The sequence below is a fragment of the Thunnus maccoyii genome, chromosome 23, assembly GCF_910596095.1.
Source record: "Thunnus maccoyii chromosome 23, fThuMac1.1, whole genome shotgun sequence".
NCBI lineage: Eukaryota > Metazoa > Chordata > Actinopteri > Scombriformes > Scombridae > Thunnus > Thunnus maccoyii.
The window spans coordinates 14,651,286-14,665,923 of record NC_056555.1 but is presented as its reverse complement, the minus strand read 5'-3'; the positions used below and the strand labels follow the sequence as shown (position 1 = coordinate 14,665,923).

At 40.3% G+C, this 14,638-nt stretch overlaps 1 protein-coding gene across 3 annotated transcripts in view; it reads right to left on the bottom strand.

Annotated features, from left to right (window-relative positions):
* exoc4 (exocyst complex component 4) overlaps window positions 1–14,638 on the bottom strand; it is a 129,007-nt gene that overhangs the window by 38,159 nt on the left and 76,210 nt on the right. For all 3 annotated transcript variants that reach the window (XR_006093913.1, XM_042403262.1, XM_042403263.1), the window contains exons 12-13: window positions 7,350–7,452; window positions 6,224–6,340 (exon numbers count right to left, since the gene is read on the bottom strand). Coding sequence is in view for 2 of the 3 variants with exons in the window: in XM_042403262.1 (XP_042259196.1) it covers window positions 6,224–6,340; window positions 7,350–7,452 (220 nt within the window). In the remaining variant the exon portion in view is untranslated. The remainder of the gene's footprint in view (window positions 1–6,223; window positions 6,341–7,349; window positions 7,453–14,638) is intronic.

The following is a 14,638-nucleotide window of genomic DNA, read 5'->3' as shown; positions in this document are numbered from 1 at the left end:
TTGCACTGCATGGTGTGAACCTGTACTACCTTAGGCTGTAGCGGCTGTCTTTTTTTTCTTGATTCATTTAGATGTTCCCTCTTTAACTACACACACAGACACGACATATACATTTATTATATATCTATTAAATGTCTATAAATATGTACACACTATAAACAAAGCACAGCTGTGTCACATTTGTGAGAAAAGAACATCTCCATGGTGGAGGCAGGTTGGAGGCCCAGGGCAGCTGGGTGCAAGCCTCAGGAGTACATGTGTTTGGTGTGAGATAACCAGGCGAAGGTAGGTGGTGGGGATTGTTACACCTTAAGCAGTGAAGAAGGTGGGAGAGGAGGAAAAAAAGACTCGAAAACAGTCTTGGAATTTATCAGGATTCTCTGAGTCAGTTGAGTAGAAAAATAAAAAAATGACTTCTCATAGTACCAGGGGAAATTGCTTATCAAAAAAAAGACTAAAACATACGGCAGTATATGAGATACAGTATGTATAATAGTTATTCCAATGCCAGATTTGTTCTTTTAAGTGTAGAAAGACCTATGTGTGTATAATTAAAACATTTAAGTGGACAAATCTGAAGTAAATGGTCTAAATCAAAACTTGAAGTATCATGTTTCAAAAAGTATACACATTATGTAATAATGTATAATGGGACATTACATTATAATTGAAGAGTGACTATGGATTGGTTCAACCTATTTGGAATTTCAGTACCTTAAATATGAAATACTGAATACATTTAAAAGTCGGTATGAGAATGGAGGAATAGCATTTCCCGTATGTACTGCAGCAAAAAGACTATGTTTTTTTGGTGCTGTCCTATCCTCTATAGATTATGGTTAAATAAGCAAATATTTTAAAATACATATTTCAAGCATGAGGGGATTGGTGACTGACTCTTTTCACAGATGATAGAGAAGGAGACAAGGGCAGAGGAAGCAAACAATCAAGCAATTAAAGTGTATCAAGTTTCTCCTACAACCTCTTGACCTTTTAAGTGAATGAGAGAGAACCTGAACATCTTCAGAAACTGCACATCATTTAAGATCAAACAAGGCCAAGATGAGACCATATCAAATCAAATAATATTTTGAAACAAACCATAGCGTCTAAGTGATTATAACTTTGTCTCTTTTGGTACGGCAGGAAGAGGAGATTTGAGGGAGTCATTTCAAGTACAGCCAACATTGCTCGGAGTAAATGTGGTATATTTTTTTATTGAGGTGCCTCGCTCCTTGATAATTCTTAACAGCTGTAAAATTGTCAACTGGATATTCAGGCACAATCCATTTCATGACAGATAATGTAGAAGGGGGCTCCAGAAAACATTTGGACTAAATGGAAAAGCATTTAGATTATTTATTTTACTCTGAATAGGCCTATTTTGGCAGAATTAAAATGGGTGCCTGATGAGATTCTCTTTATTTTCTTTCTTTCTTTTTTGTATTAATAAACATGGGAATGGCTTTTGGTTTTGTTTCTGGTAATGTTTGTGGTGTGCTATTCTCTGTGTAGGGGGTAGTGCATGTTTGTGTGTGTGTGTGTATGTGTGCACAAATCACCCTAATACCCTCTTTCCTCCTTCCTCCCACTCCCACTTGTGTCCCAATCACAGGGCACGGCTGATGCAGCTAACAGGTGTATTGTGTTGTGATTGCTGTGTCTGTTGATGGGAGCTGTGTGCTGAGAGTCTCCTTAATAAAAAGAAGCCCCCCCACCCCACTCCCCATGCTCTAATCTCCACTGTGTGTGTGTTTATGTGTGATGGTGGGGTGTTTGTGGGGTGGGGGGTGGGGGGAGGGCAGCAGGGAGCCAATCAACAGGAAGCGATCAGCCCCCCACAAATAAACACTGCCTACACACATCATCGCAAATAAAAAGGTCAGTATCATTACAGTTGCTGGAGGTGGATGTGCGAGTGTGTGTGCATGCTCAAGTAACACGTGTATATTTATGTGTGTGTAAGCCTGTTTCCACCCTCCTCTCTCACAAAGTTACATGTGAATATGAAATTTAAAAGGTCAACTTCATTAGCAGACCATTGGCAGGTGAATATATCTGCAATACGGTGAGTGCACTGGCAGCTGACACAGAGCGAATTAAATCAGTCTTTATCCAGCTCCAGAATGATAGAATCACCCCAAAACAGGCAGATACATGCGTGTATGAATAACAAATGCAGGGACATTTACACTAATACACAAAGGCACACACATACGCAGATACAAAAGGACTAGTTAGTGGCTATTTTTTGGAAACACGGGAGACAAAGCTGAATGATACTTAGCTGGAAAGAGAGGACCAGTGTGTAATGTAATTATGGCTCTGGTTGTGTGGTCTTGGCTGATGAAGTAAACAAGCAGAACACAAACAATTTATCCACACTCATGGACTCTCTCACAAGCACGAGCGCACCACACGAGCGGGGCGTGCAGGTGACTCGACGCCGCTTTCTTCAGGACATGTTTTAGTGGGTTTGTCTCGTGGCGCTTGTGTGAAGCTACATGCTCACATTGGGATGTTCAAGACAAACATGTGTATGCTTGTATGTTAGTGTGTCACAAAGTGAGCTGGTAAAAGGGGACATGTGAGGGGGGGGGGTTCCACCAAGATTAATGGAGCCAATCTCCTGAGCTATCCAGCAGAGTGACCATACCCTCCCCTATCCTACTTTCTTCCTCTCTTCTATTCCCCATCTCTCTCTTCCCTTTACCCCTTTCCCTCGATCTAACTCTAATTAAATGAATCAATCAGTGGCAACACCAAAGCTGGACAGATAGCATCACACCGCTAGGGCTAACAGTGTGTATGTGTGTGGGTATATTGTTGGAGCAAGTCTAGTCTCTGGGATGAAAATAAAAGAAAAACAAGAATAAACTAGAATACCTACGATCATCCTAGATGAAAGGTAGAGAGAAACAAAGTAAACAAGGAAGCAAGAAAGAAAGTCAGGTATAAAGTTAAAAAAAAACAGAAATAAACATAGCAAAGAGTGAGATTCTTGACTTGCATGGCTGCCTTCCTCTTTTCTTTAACACCACTGCTCCTCTATAGACTTATCAGCCAGGCTATGCTATCACACAGACGCATGAATGGACGTTAACCTTTCCCACTGAACTATATACTGTCCCAGTCAGCCCTTATCTCATGGTCCTAGTGGACAATATATAGCCGGTGTCAGGCTCATCATCATACCATTACTATATAATATACATAAATGATATATAAATGCAGCATTTGACACCACTGGTGCCTTGTGATAGGCAAATCATCATCCATATCAATATTACTTAATAACCTAGACCCAGACTGCATGTGTATTGCTTATTATGGGCTGTTTAACAAAACCTAAGGCGTGATATTCACCTTGACTCCTGTGCAGTGTTTCCATAGTCACTTTGTCCATTTCTACTGCCGAGATATAACTGACAAAGGGTCGAAACATTTGTATAACATAAATGTATTAAATAATATGGGTCCACTCCGAAAGTAAATGCTATGCATCCATAAATATTCACTTCATGCTGCAAAAGGGTAGGAAAAATAGACAAGAGATAATCCTAGACCATATCATACAGCAAAGGGTCAGAAAATGTAAATTCTGTGTAGATATATATGGAAATGAGTGATGCCCAACTGTGTATATATATATGCGTCTTCAAAAAAAGTGTCACTGTGCATTACATTTCTGGCTCTAAACTCCCTAGCTCCCCTCCAGAACATACAAAACCACACATGCTAAACGCTAATGTCTTCCTCCAATTGGAACTATTGAGCGCATTAATGTGTGCTTCAGCGGTTGCAGAGAGCAGATGCGTCTATAAAATGTGCTCCCCTATGGTTTCCCGTATGTGGCTGCAGCCAAGGTGTATGAGAGTGTGTGTTTAATGTGGTGTAGCAATATTGAGCTCTCTTCCTCCCATCAGCCACACTGGCTCTGATGCCAGCGGTGTGTGTGTCTCTTTCTGATAACACCTGGCACAGAAAGCATCATGGCACTTAAAGGGAGCTCATACAGTACATATGTGCATGCAAACATACTCACACTCCATCTCCTGCATAGACACAAAGACACACACACAGACACACATGACCACATCTGCTTCATGATTGGAAACTCTTACAACCATTATATAATACTGTCACTATAATCTTTAATTATCCATTGCAGTCACAGGGTTGGATAGATTCACCACCTGGCCAGATAGACGCTCCTGACATAAAGTAGTAAAAGTAATGTGCAATACTAGCTTAAATACCTACTTTAGTTCATGCTTTCTGGATAAAAAAGGTGTCAAACCCCTTTATCAAAAGCTTTCATGACAACTAAGTGAATAAAAACTACACACTGTGGAAGAGAGCAGTCTGTCCTTAGAATGTGAATGGCAGGGGAAGAAGAGCGGAAGGCTCTTTTATTTAGTCCAATTAAAAAAGGCAAAAAGTCCAAACAAAAGGAGTGTTTTATTGCACTCCCCACTATCAGCAGAAAGGCTCATTAGCCACAGCAGCATAATTAGCAAGATGCTGCACTCCTCGTTAAGGAGGGGCCCGAGCCGTAAACAAACCCTGCTGAACTCCAAACGCCCACGGTCTCTCTCTCTGTAATGAACTGCCACCGCTGTTCCCTCCCTGTGAGAGAACCAGGCACAGAGACAGGAAGGCTCTGACAGAAACATACACACAACGCAACGCAACACACACACACACACACACACACACACACTGACAAACACATGTCCAAGGTCTGCAACACAAATACCCACAGCACGAACAAACTGTCCTCCTTGACTACAGCATGGACAAACACACACATATCACACACATTTATGTCAAGGATGTATGAATCCAAAGCATACATTTTTACAATATTATAGATATGTAGAGCCATCCTCCCACCAAAGGTTCAAAATGTCTGACAGCTGAGACATAAAAAAATCTTGCCAACTGTCTGGATCTCAACTTTGCTGTAATCCTCAACCTGCTGTTAGCCTGTTTTGAATGAGTAACAGCTGCCAAAAATCACCATTATGAGCCTTGAATGTGGTGGTCAATATCATTTTTTAATTTTATTTTTCTAATTAAGTTTCTAGTTCTTAGTTAAGTTCAACAGTTTTCATTTTGACTATTTCTTTGAACAAAATTTGTCATTTTGAGCAGCAAAAATGAAATTACATTCACATTCAATGTATTAGGCTGGCGGCACAAATTTCACAGGGAGATTTCTTAATCTGCATGGAAAGATACCACTAGGGAGTACATGGGGAAATGTGTTTTTATGTGATTTGAGTGAATTGAGCCTTTTAGAGGGAAATAATGAGATTCACATAGACACATATACTGCCATATGTGTACTTGCATGCACACACACAGCTTGTAACACATAGAAAGACATCCCTAAAATAAGCACAAGCTCAGAGAAGCTGTATTACTTGTCTGTTAGTGTAGCCATGCAGTGACACAGTCAATGGTGTGTGTGTGTGTCATGTGTGGTTGCAGAGTGAATTTGAGCCAAAAACTCTCTACTTGTCTGGGTAGGACAGCCATCATTACTTTCTCTAGAAAATGGCCCTGGGAAAGAGAGAATGGTAGATGTGTGTGTGTGTGTGTGAGAGAGAGAGAGAGAGAGAGAGAGAGAGAGAGAGAGAGAGAGAGAGAGAGAGAGAGAGAGAGAGAGAGAGAGAGAGAGAGAGAGAGAGAGAGAGCAAGAAAGTGAGAGAGAGAGAGAAGTTTTATAACAAGCAGTTAGCAGTAGCTACAAACTCAAAAAAGATCAAGCACTATTTCAGGTGCAATTATGATCCTTTGAGATAGGTGGCATGGTGGCCATAATGATCTGAGAGAGAAACAGAGAGGGGGGAAAGAGTGTGTAAGTGTGTCTGTTTGTGTGTGTGTGTGTGTGTGTGTGTGTCTGCCCCTGAACCAACAGAGATCATAGAAAACTGCAAGGTGAGTGTACTCAAGAGAGCCCTCCTCCATTGAACAGGCTACAAAGGGGAAACTGTGCCAAACAAACAGGTAGTGTGGATCTGGGTTTTTTTAAGCCTCTCTCACGTGGATATGTGCTAGACACACACACTGTGTATGTGAAAGTCTGAACCTTTTCACATCCAGCGTTCACAAGTTATTTCTATATGCATTCGACTCACTAATAACTAAGCTGGATGAAAGTGGAAAAATATAATATATAGTGGAAGGACACAACATGATGTGTGATGTTCCTCACCTGCAGCAGGGGTCTCTGGACGCCCAGAACCTTCATGGTGTCAGCACTGGCAAGGATCTTCAAGGGGTCAGCTGCCTTGCTCACTGCCTCAATTTCCTTGTTGATCTCTGTTCGCACCTAATGGTTAAGTGACAAAGGTTGACATTAAATGGGCCGTATTAAATCAGCAAGAGACAGGAGGAGCACAAACCTCTGTGTTTTCCGTGCGAATTGGAATCAAGCTACGGTAAATCAACTTTCTCTGAATGACCGACTAAATTGTCGAGTTCAGAAAACAGTTTTTCAGCTCGAATTTTGTTATTTTCCTATGTACTTTGTTTTGATTTGACATTTCCTGTAGGTGAAAATGTTCCTATCATTGTAAGTAAACTGCAGTTTCAAAGCAGTTTCCTATATTTTGTTGGAAAAACACTGCATGGCTCCAGATGGCTGTCTAGATAGAACACATCACTTGAGAAACTTAAAAGTTCAAATTTCTTGATAAAGCTTGAGGGCCAAATAGTTGCATAAATCAGAATAACAATTATGTATGCAGGTAAAATTATATTTGTTTGAGTAGAGCAGCTTTTAAAACCAAACAAACAGCACATAAAAGATGCAAAAGGTGTTTTATCTTAATGGTAATCTACTGTGTCTGTACCAACACTCAGGAACAGACTTATCTATCTATGGGGAACCATCTGCTTGGTAATTAAAGTTTAGTTGGGTAAGAGCAGGTATTCTATTGAGGTAATATTAAGAGGACTGAGACTCACAGTGGTCAACGGCACTATGCCACTGTGTTATTTAGTTCTATCAGTTTTATGAAATCCTGAGGGGGTACACCACAACATTCAGGCAAACTGACTTTCAAGGCTATGAGCACCACAATTCACATCAGCGTAATGATCTAATAGACAAAAACATAAAAAGACAGACTGTGACTTTCAATAACAGGCTACAAAATACTTTTTCTTTACATAAAATGAGCACCAGTTTGTTATTTGGTGTTATCAGTGTCTCATGGCTCAAGTTTTTAATAATTAATTTAATTGTATTCCCTGCTCCAATGTTCCACTCAAGCATTGCTCTGAGTGCTGGTATACCACTCTGTCAGACAAAGGTATCAATTTGTCATTTCACTAACCTGGTTGAGGAAGAGGTCATTGATGTAGTAAGTGAGGAATGCTCGGAGTTGGCACTGCTTGGCTTGGCCTGGCCCCATGTTCATTTCTATCTCCTGAATGAACCTGTGTAGAAACAGTCCAGACAAACAAACATTAGAACAGCTATCCACAACATAACACCACCTGTAAATGGATGCTAATTCACCACCAAAATGTTTGAAATGTTATCACAGGGGCAATGACACGCAGGCTTATGACCAGCCAGACAGTTACCTACATCAGCGGGTCCAGGCAGGGTAGGATCGGCCATGGGAACAAATTTTGAAAAGCTTTGTATGGCTCTCAAATTGCCCTTGAGCAAAGTAGTTAAGCTATAATAAGTGGTGGAATGTAACTAAGTACATTTACTCAAGTACTGTGCTGAAGTACAGTTTTAAGGTACTTGTACTTTACTTTAGTATTTCCACTTTATGCTACTTTGTAATTCTATTCCCCTACATTTTAGAGGGAAATATTGTACTTTTTACTCCATTACATTTATTTTACAGTTATAGTGACTAGCTACTTTTCAGATTAATATTTTATACATAAAAACATGTGATCATCCTTATAAAATAACTATACAATAGCATTGTTATACATTAGACTACCCGACAGTATGAATTGTTGAGAAGGGCTTCAGGTTGACAACTAAAAAATGCTTACTTTTACTTAAGTAAGATTTTGAATGCAGGACTTTAACTTATAATGGAGTATTTTTTCATTGTGGTATTGCTACTTTACTTAAGTTAAAGATCTCAGTACTTTTTCCACCACTGCCTATAAGTGTTCCTATGAAGCTGTTCAGCTCCAGAAGTGCAAGACTTTAGTTAAACTTCGCAACCTTCAACATAAACATGTGCAACAGTACTGAGTGTTCTCAAGTAAAAGTCAAAAAATTCTAACACTTTAGACACTAAACCTATTTACTGTTAATGATATAAAACGATTACAGCTTCAATATGCATGCTTTCCGAGTTCCCTCAGAAAGCTGGTGTGTGGTTGGTCAGATAGGGTCAGACAGTAATGTATGGGTTGGTAGAGGCACATGCACACCTCGTTTGTCAGAGAATCATTGGTCACTGGCCTCGTCTCACACACACCACAGGGCAAACCATGCAAGAGCGAGTACCTTCTCAAGCGCTCAGCACATATAAATGCACAAATAAATCAAACTCCTCACAAAAGAATTCTTCGACCTACAAGACCTGTAATATATATGACCTAAACTTAAAGAAGAAAGAGAGAGAGAGAACAAAAAAGAAAGAAAAGGAAAAAGAAAAATGTTTCATGTGAGAAAATCATGAAAAACTGAGGACAGAAGCTGAAAATGATACAGGAGTGAAGCTACAATAATGACTCTAGATGGTGATTTGAGCAGAAGGAAGACTCCATGGCTTGGAAACAGTCTCTGTACTCTAGCAATGTGGAGACAAAACCAGGAGGCTGCAGCATGCAGACAACCAGGGACACAGTCTATGCAGGAGCCATAGATCAGTGACGCTGGGTGATTGATTAGCAAAAGTTAAGCTTACATGTTCATACACTGTGACGGCCCTCTGGTTCTGCCATGGCCCATACAGAAACACACAGGCACACACGAAAAAAACCCATGCAGACAAACACACATGGAGAACAAGCTGTAAGATCACACCACTCAGCATTTGTACCCAATTAGTCAGCAAGAGCTGAGGCAAGTGTGTATGTGCACGTGGGTGTGAGTACGTGCATCCTTGGTTGTCAGAGAGCGCGAGAGAGAGACAGCGTGAGCGCAGAACCTAAACCTATTCTAAATCCTTCATTGATTCCCACTGAAACTCTACCACAACAGAAAGTTAAGCAGGAGAAACTCTTCTGAGGCCTTATTAAAACCGTCAGGCTTGCAAAACAATGGGGGGCCCAGATATACAGCTTCTCTGTATAAATATGTAGAAAGCACAACTTGAACGCTCCTCCTTTACAAAAAAAAAATACAATTTCTGCTGACAACTCCATCTCCAAAAATCGAGTTGCCGGTTTAAACGTGCATCGTGTCGCTCTGAGATCCATCTCTTGCTGTCATTATTGTCATTGTTTCAATACAAGTGTCAAGATGATGGATCTTCGAGTTAGAGTGTGAGCACAGATGGATTTTTGTAGGCAGGGGTGATAACGTTTGAGTAATGTAGCAGGGACGAGGCAGTAAAACGGCTTTGTCTATCCAGACGGCCATCTGGAGCAGAGCCGCAAGCCCCTTCATGAAGATACCCAACCGATGGGTGTTGCATGGAAGTTTAGCCAAGGTAACTGGGCTAAAAGGGCTGTTGGGGCCCACAATGAGAACCCCAAGAGCACGTCAGCAAATTTACATTTTAAGAGTATAAGAGTAGTGAGCAAAACAACATACAATAAACAAAATACTGTGTGAGAGGATTCAGAGAAATCATTCGGAATATAGAGTAGACAGGCTGGTTAAAATGCAAATGGGTAAATAACATGGGGGCAAAGCACAGCAGAGCTTAAAGATTTCCAAATGGATCCTGAAAGAAAATCCCTCTCAGCTCATTATCATTACCGCCACATCTTCCCAACGTCTGCCTCGCTGATGGCGTGACATAATGTACAGAGAGTAACAGCTCCTGGTGAAGATGATGGTGGTGATAACAAATTATGCCAAACAACTTAACACACACATACACACACATTTACCCATTCAAAAGCCATCAACTTGTCTCAACTCCAAATGAATCACAAACCACCAAAACCCAGCAGAGCACTATATCTTCGGGCTGTACAAGGCCATTTGCAGAAACTCGTACTCTGAGCCAAACCTCCTACACAAAAACATGGTGAGACAGTCCGACCTCTCACCGAAGAATGACAGCTAGCTTCATTTGATCTCCCAGGGCTACAACTGAGCTTGACTTTACATTGGTCTAAATTGACATTTTCACCAGTTATCATGAGCCACTGCATGATACATCTGAAAATGACCTGGTTTGATAGCTTCTCAACTTGTCTGGTTAGAGTTTCCTTCTACATTAGTGATGAAAAAAGTGTTTTTCCTTGCAGAAGGGTGAAGTCTGTATCCATTAAACATTTAAAAAACATTTCAGATGTGTTTTAAAGGGCAACATAACACTGGTTTATAAAAACAAGTAACATCAATCAAGCCCTGTTATGGTTACTGGAATAAATGTGCCTGTAAGGTTGTATAGTTAAGGACCTAATTCACTTCACAAGCATGCCATATGTATGACATAAAAGCCGATTTAATGGTAGACAAATGCATAATTGGCATGTGTGCTTCCTTAAATTGCCTCAATTTACTTAAAAAAACATTACTCATTCAAAGGATGCTTTCAATCCATTCAAAACCACAAGAATTCAGTAAAGGTGTCCGCTTCATCTGTTATAATTGGACCCGATGTGACATTAACAATGTCGGTTTCATTGCCAGGTGACAAAACACACCAGTCAACCATATGGCAGCTGTACACTGCAGAGGTGTCAGCCAAGTCGCTAAGGAGACGCTGTGGAAGCGCCGCAGAGACACAGCAGCAACTACACAGTGTGGACTCGCCCCTGTGTGTGAAATCTTAATAACCTTAAATAATCTGCTTATCTACCCTTACACACACACACATTATTTCCAACTGGCCTAAAAAAATACTGTGGCAGACATTTAGACGGATACTGTAGACCGACATGCAGCAAAGGTTGTAATAGAAGGCATCAATTACAAGAAGGGGATTAGAGTTAGAACATTAAAAGACAACAAGATAAAGAGTGACTTAGTGGTGCTGGTGCTAATGTATTTACTGATTACAATAATTATCACTGATCATAATAACAATAAATAAATGTTGTGCCATACACAACCACATTGGTTCAATGACATTAAAGCAGAACAGATGCTTGACAATATGGAGCTTTAGTCTACGCCCTCTAGCAAAGAGTCAAAGCTGTCAAACCAATAGGCCACCATACTATACTGCCCTCACAGACTCATTTCTTATGTTTCTATATCACTAAAACTCTGAGAATTGCTCATATTCAAATAATAACAGCGACTGCACCATTTAATATAAAGTTTTACACCCTCCTTGGTTTGGGAAAAAGTTCAACTTCTTTTTTGTAAGTGAAGTATTACAGGTATTAAAAGGCCATTTCTTTTTATACATTTATGAAAACATCCTGAAAAAAACTGACAAATGGAAGTAATCCTGAGTGCATTTTTCCTGTTGCCAAGGTCAGGTTTTAGAAATTCATCCAAGTAGATTGCATCAACCAGGTAGATACAAAACGCAGCCTCGATCAATTTGTCCATTTCAAAGACTACAGACTGGCTCCAGAAATGTCCACCCACTCACTACTAATCACACAGGTGTCAAGAACTCATCTTATGCACAGGCACGCTCACCAAAACATACACACCCAGGACAATATTCAAATTCAGAGGGAGTGTGCCACAGCATCCTCGTGCTCCCCTCAAGGTGTGTCGTCCTCTGGAACCAACATGGATGCACCAGTCACACTCCAAACCCAGTTTCTTAGCAGCAACTGTCGATGATTGCTCTTGACAGCATGTAATTATCTGTCATTATGAAACAGATGTCAGAGCCTAGGGTCTGGAGCTATTTATTGTAGATGCCATGCCCTATGTGTATGTACGTCAAGAAATAACATTCCTGAATGGCATAATGTATTTATACCAATAGGGATTTGGTTAATGAGTGAACCCACTGCATCCTAATGACTGTTTGTTTATTCAGAGAAAGCCAAGGTTTAATTTTTTTTTTTTTAAGAAAGCTAAAACCAATGAGAACAGACAGGGACAAAGATGTTTTATAGCAGCAGCTCGGAAGTCATTTCCCACTGGAAACTAAACCTAAGGTAACAAATGCTTCTTTAAATGGAAAGGGTTGGGATCCCATCATCCATCTCTATCTGCGGCAGCGGCGTAATGATGCCGAAAGAGAAATGGGATAAAGACAAAGATTTAAGAAAGACAGCAGAATAAGAGTGTGCTAAGATCGATTAGAGACTCAGCATTTTTAAATCTCCCAGAATTCCCCCAAGGCACGAACCTATCAGCGACGTTGAATTCTGATTTTGTCGCCTGGAGAAGAAGGCTTGTTCTGTAAAGACCTGTCACACACCAAGGACAGGACACACTGAACCTCTGCCAACTGAGAGAGAAGGAGGGAGTGCTGGTGTGTGTGTGTGTGTTTGTGTGTGTGTGGATACTTGTGTCAGCAGCACATACTTAATCAGTCTGTCTTTGTCAGACTAACACACAACTATACACTGACATAAAAATGTACGGCCACATGTCAATACATCAGTGCATCACTTCCAGTGACACTTGAAAGCACTTATCTATTTATTTGTTTGTTATTCTTACTCGCAGCACTAACCCGTCACCTCAGAGAGATTTCAAAGTCATAAAAGGATTTTAATGGATGGGGACACTTGATGAGTTTTATGGCACAACCAGCATTAGTTTTCAATCCAATGGATCACACAATAAATGTTAGAAAGGCGGCTTTTAATTGTTATTCGACTGCACATAGGATATTGATTCTCTGGGAATATTACACACTCCAATACACACTATTTACTTATTTCTACAGTGCCGTTAAATTAATGGAATTACACATGATAATATAAAGAGCTACTCTTAAGATTTCAAAGCACATAGCTGTTGCAAAGCTTTAAAGAACCAGAAAACATTCTGAATGGCTACAAGTGTGATCCAGAATACCTTTTTAGCCACAAGATGTATTGCTTAAAAATATATATACTTTTCAGGTAAAAGTTCGAAGACCCTCAGCAGTTTCCACTTCCACCACTGGATGGCACTGTGTCAGCTTTCTCTACCAGCTCAGGCTGCATGACCAGTCGACTAAAGATTCTTTTTCTTTATACCAAATGGTTTTGAGGAAAATTAAGATTCCAGTTTGTGTGTATATTTTGAAATCTGTACGGGATTTGCTGTATGGAAGTGTGTATGTGAGTGAATAAGAGACAGGAGGACAAAGACAAAGAGAAAGAGATGTGTGAATATATTGTTTTTTTTGTTGTTGTTGTTTTTTATGTGACAATACTGTGTGATTAAGTATGTGAGCATGTGTTTCCATCAGTGCCTAGTGAAATGCATATGGTCTTCCCACACACCGCCTACGTCTCTGCCAGACTCCCTGCTGTTTATACCCTGCTCTTGCCCCCGATGCTGCATCACATGCGCTGAAGGCTTTCGTTGTGAGTGCACGTGTGTGTGTGCATGCATGTGTAAGACTGTGTATGTGTGTGTGTGCAGGGGTGGGGGGGGTGTGGGGACATGAGCTTGTGTTTGTGTAAGAGAACAAAAGAGAGAAAGAGAGGAGTGCGATGGGAAGGTGCAAAGATGCATTATGGAAATGATGTGTGTGTCCGCATGCTTACAGCAGCAGGTATAAATGGGTTTCATAATCAGGAACTTTCCTTGGGAGAGCGAGACTAATAGGATATAAAAGAGAGGTCCATCTTCCTGTAAACCTACATGGGCCCCGTTAAACCACAATGGATGATAGACAGAAGGTGTGTGAGATAATCCTTTAAGGTTATTTGTTCCCCATTATTTTCAGTTTGACCCTGCCACACATGAAGAGGAAAAAAGATAGCTGCTCAGATAATACATAAAATACATATTTTTAGATAGTAAGTGTCAAGCTTCCCATAAGCTTTTGAACTAAAGCTCCCCAGTTAGATCTATTTGGTAAAACTTTGTGTGAGGTAATCCTAATAAAAGTGGATGTAACATAAAACAAAACAGGTTTCTATGTAGGCAGGTCAATAAATAAAACTAAACCTGTGATCAAGACAGGATTGGTTCTGCAATGCAGGTTTTTTTTTTAACTCTCTAATTGTTTCCACCCAGTTTTAGCAACAAAAACTGGGAGATTGTCCTCAGTCTCTATGAGCAAAGTGTTTAGAGACTGACCTGTGAGTCTAGTGTCACTAAGACCTGAATTATTTTTAGGGCAGATTTTCCCTTTAAGCACTAGCTGCATTAAGGTCTAAATACTGCATCTCTGTTATTTTTCTCATAAGTCTATTGTTACAATGTCATATTTTTATTCCAGTGCTATGTCAAGACAGTGAGAATTGGACAGAATTCATAAAAACAGACATGAAGACCGACAACATTGATACCGAGGAGGCTGCACCCCTCAAGTAACCTAACAAGCCATATTCATCTGTACTCTGGGGTTATTAGCATTTAGAGAAAATGTAAGCTTACCAAGAA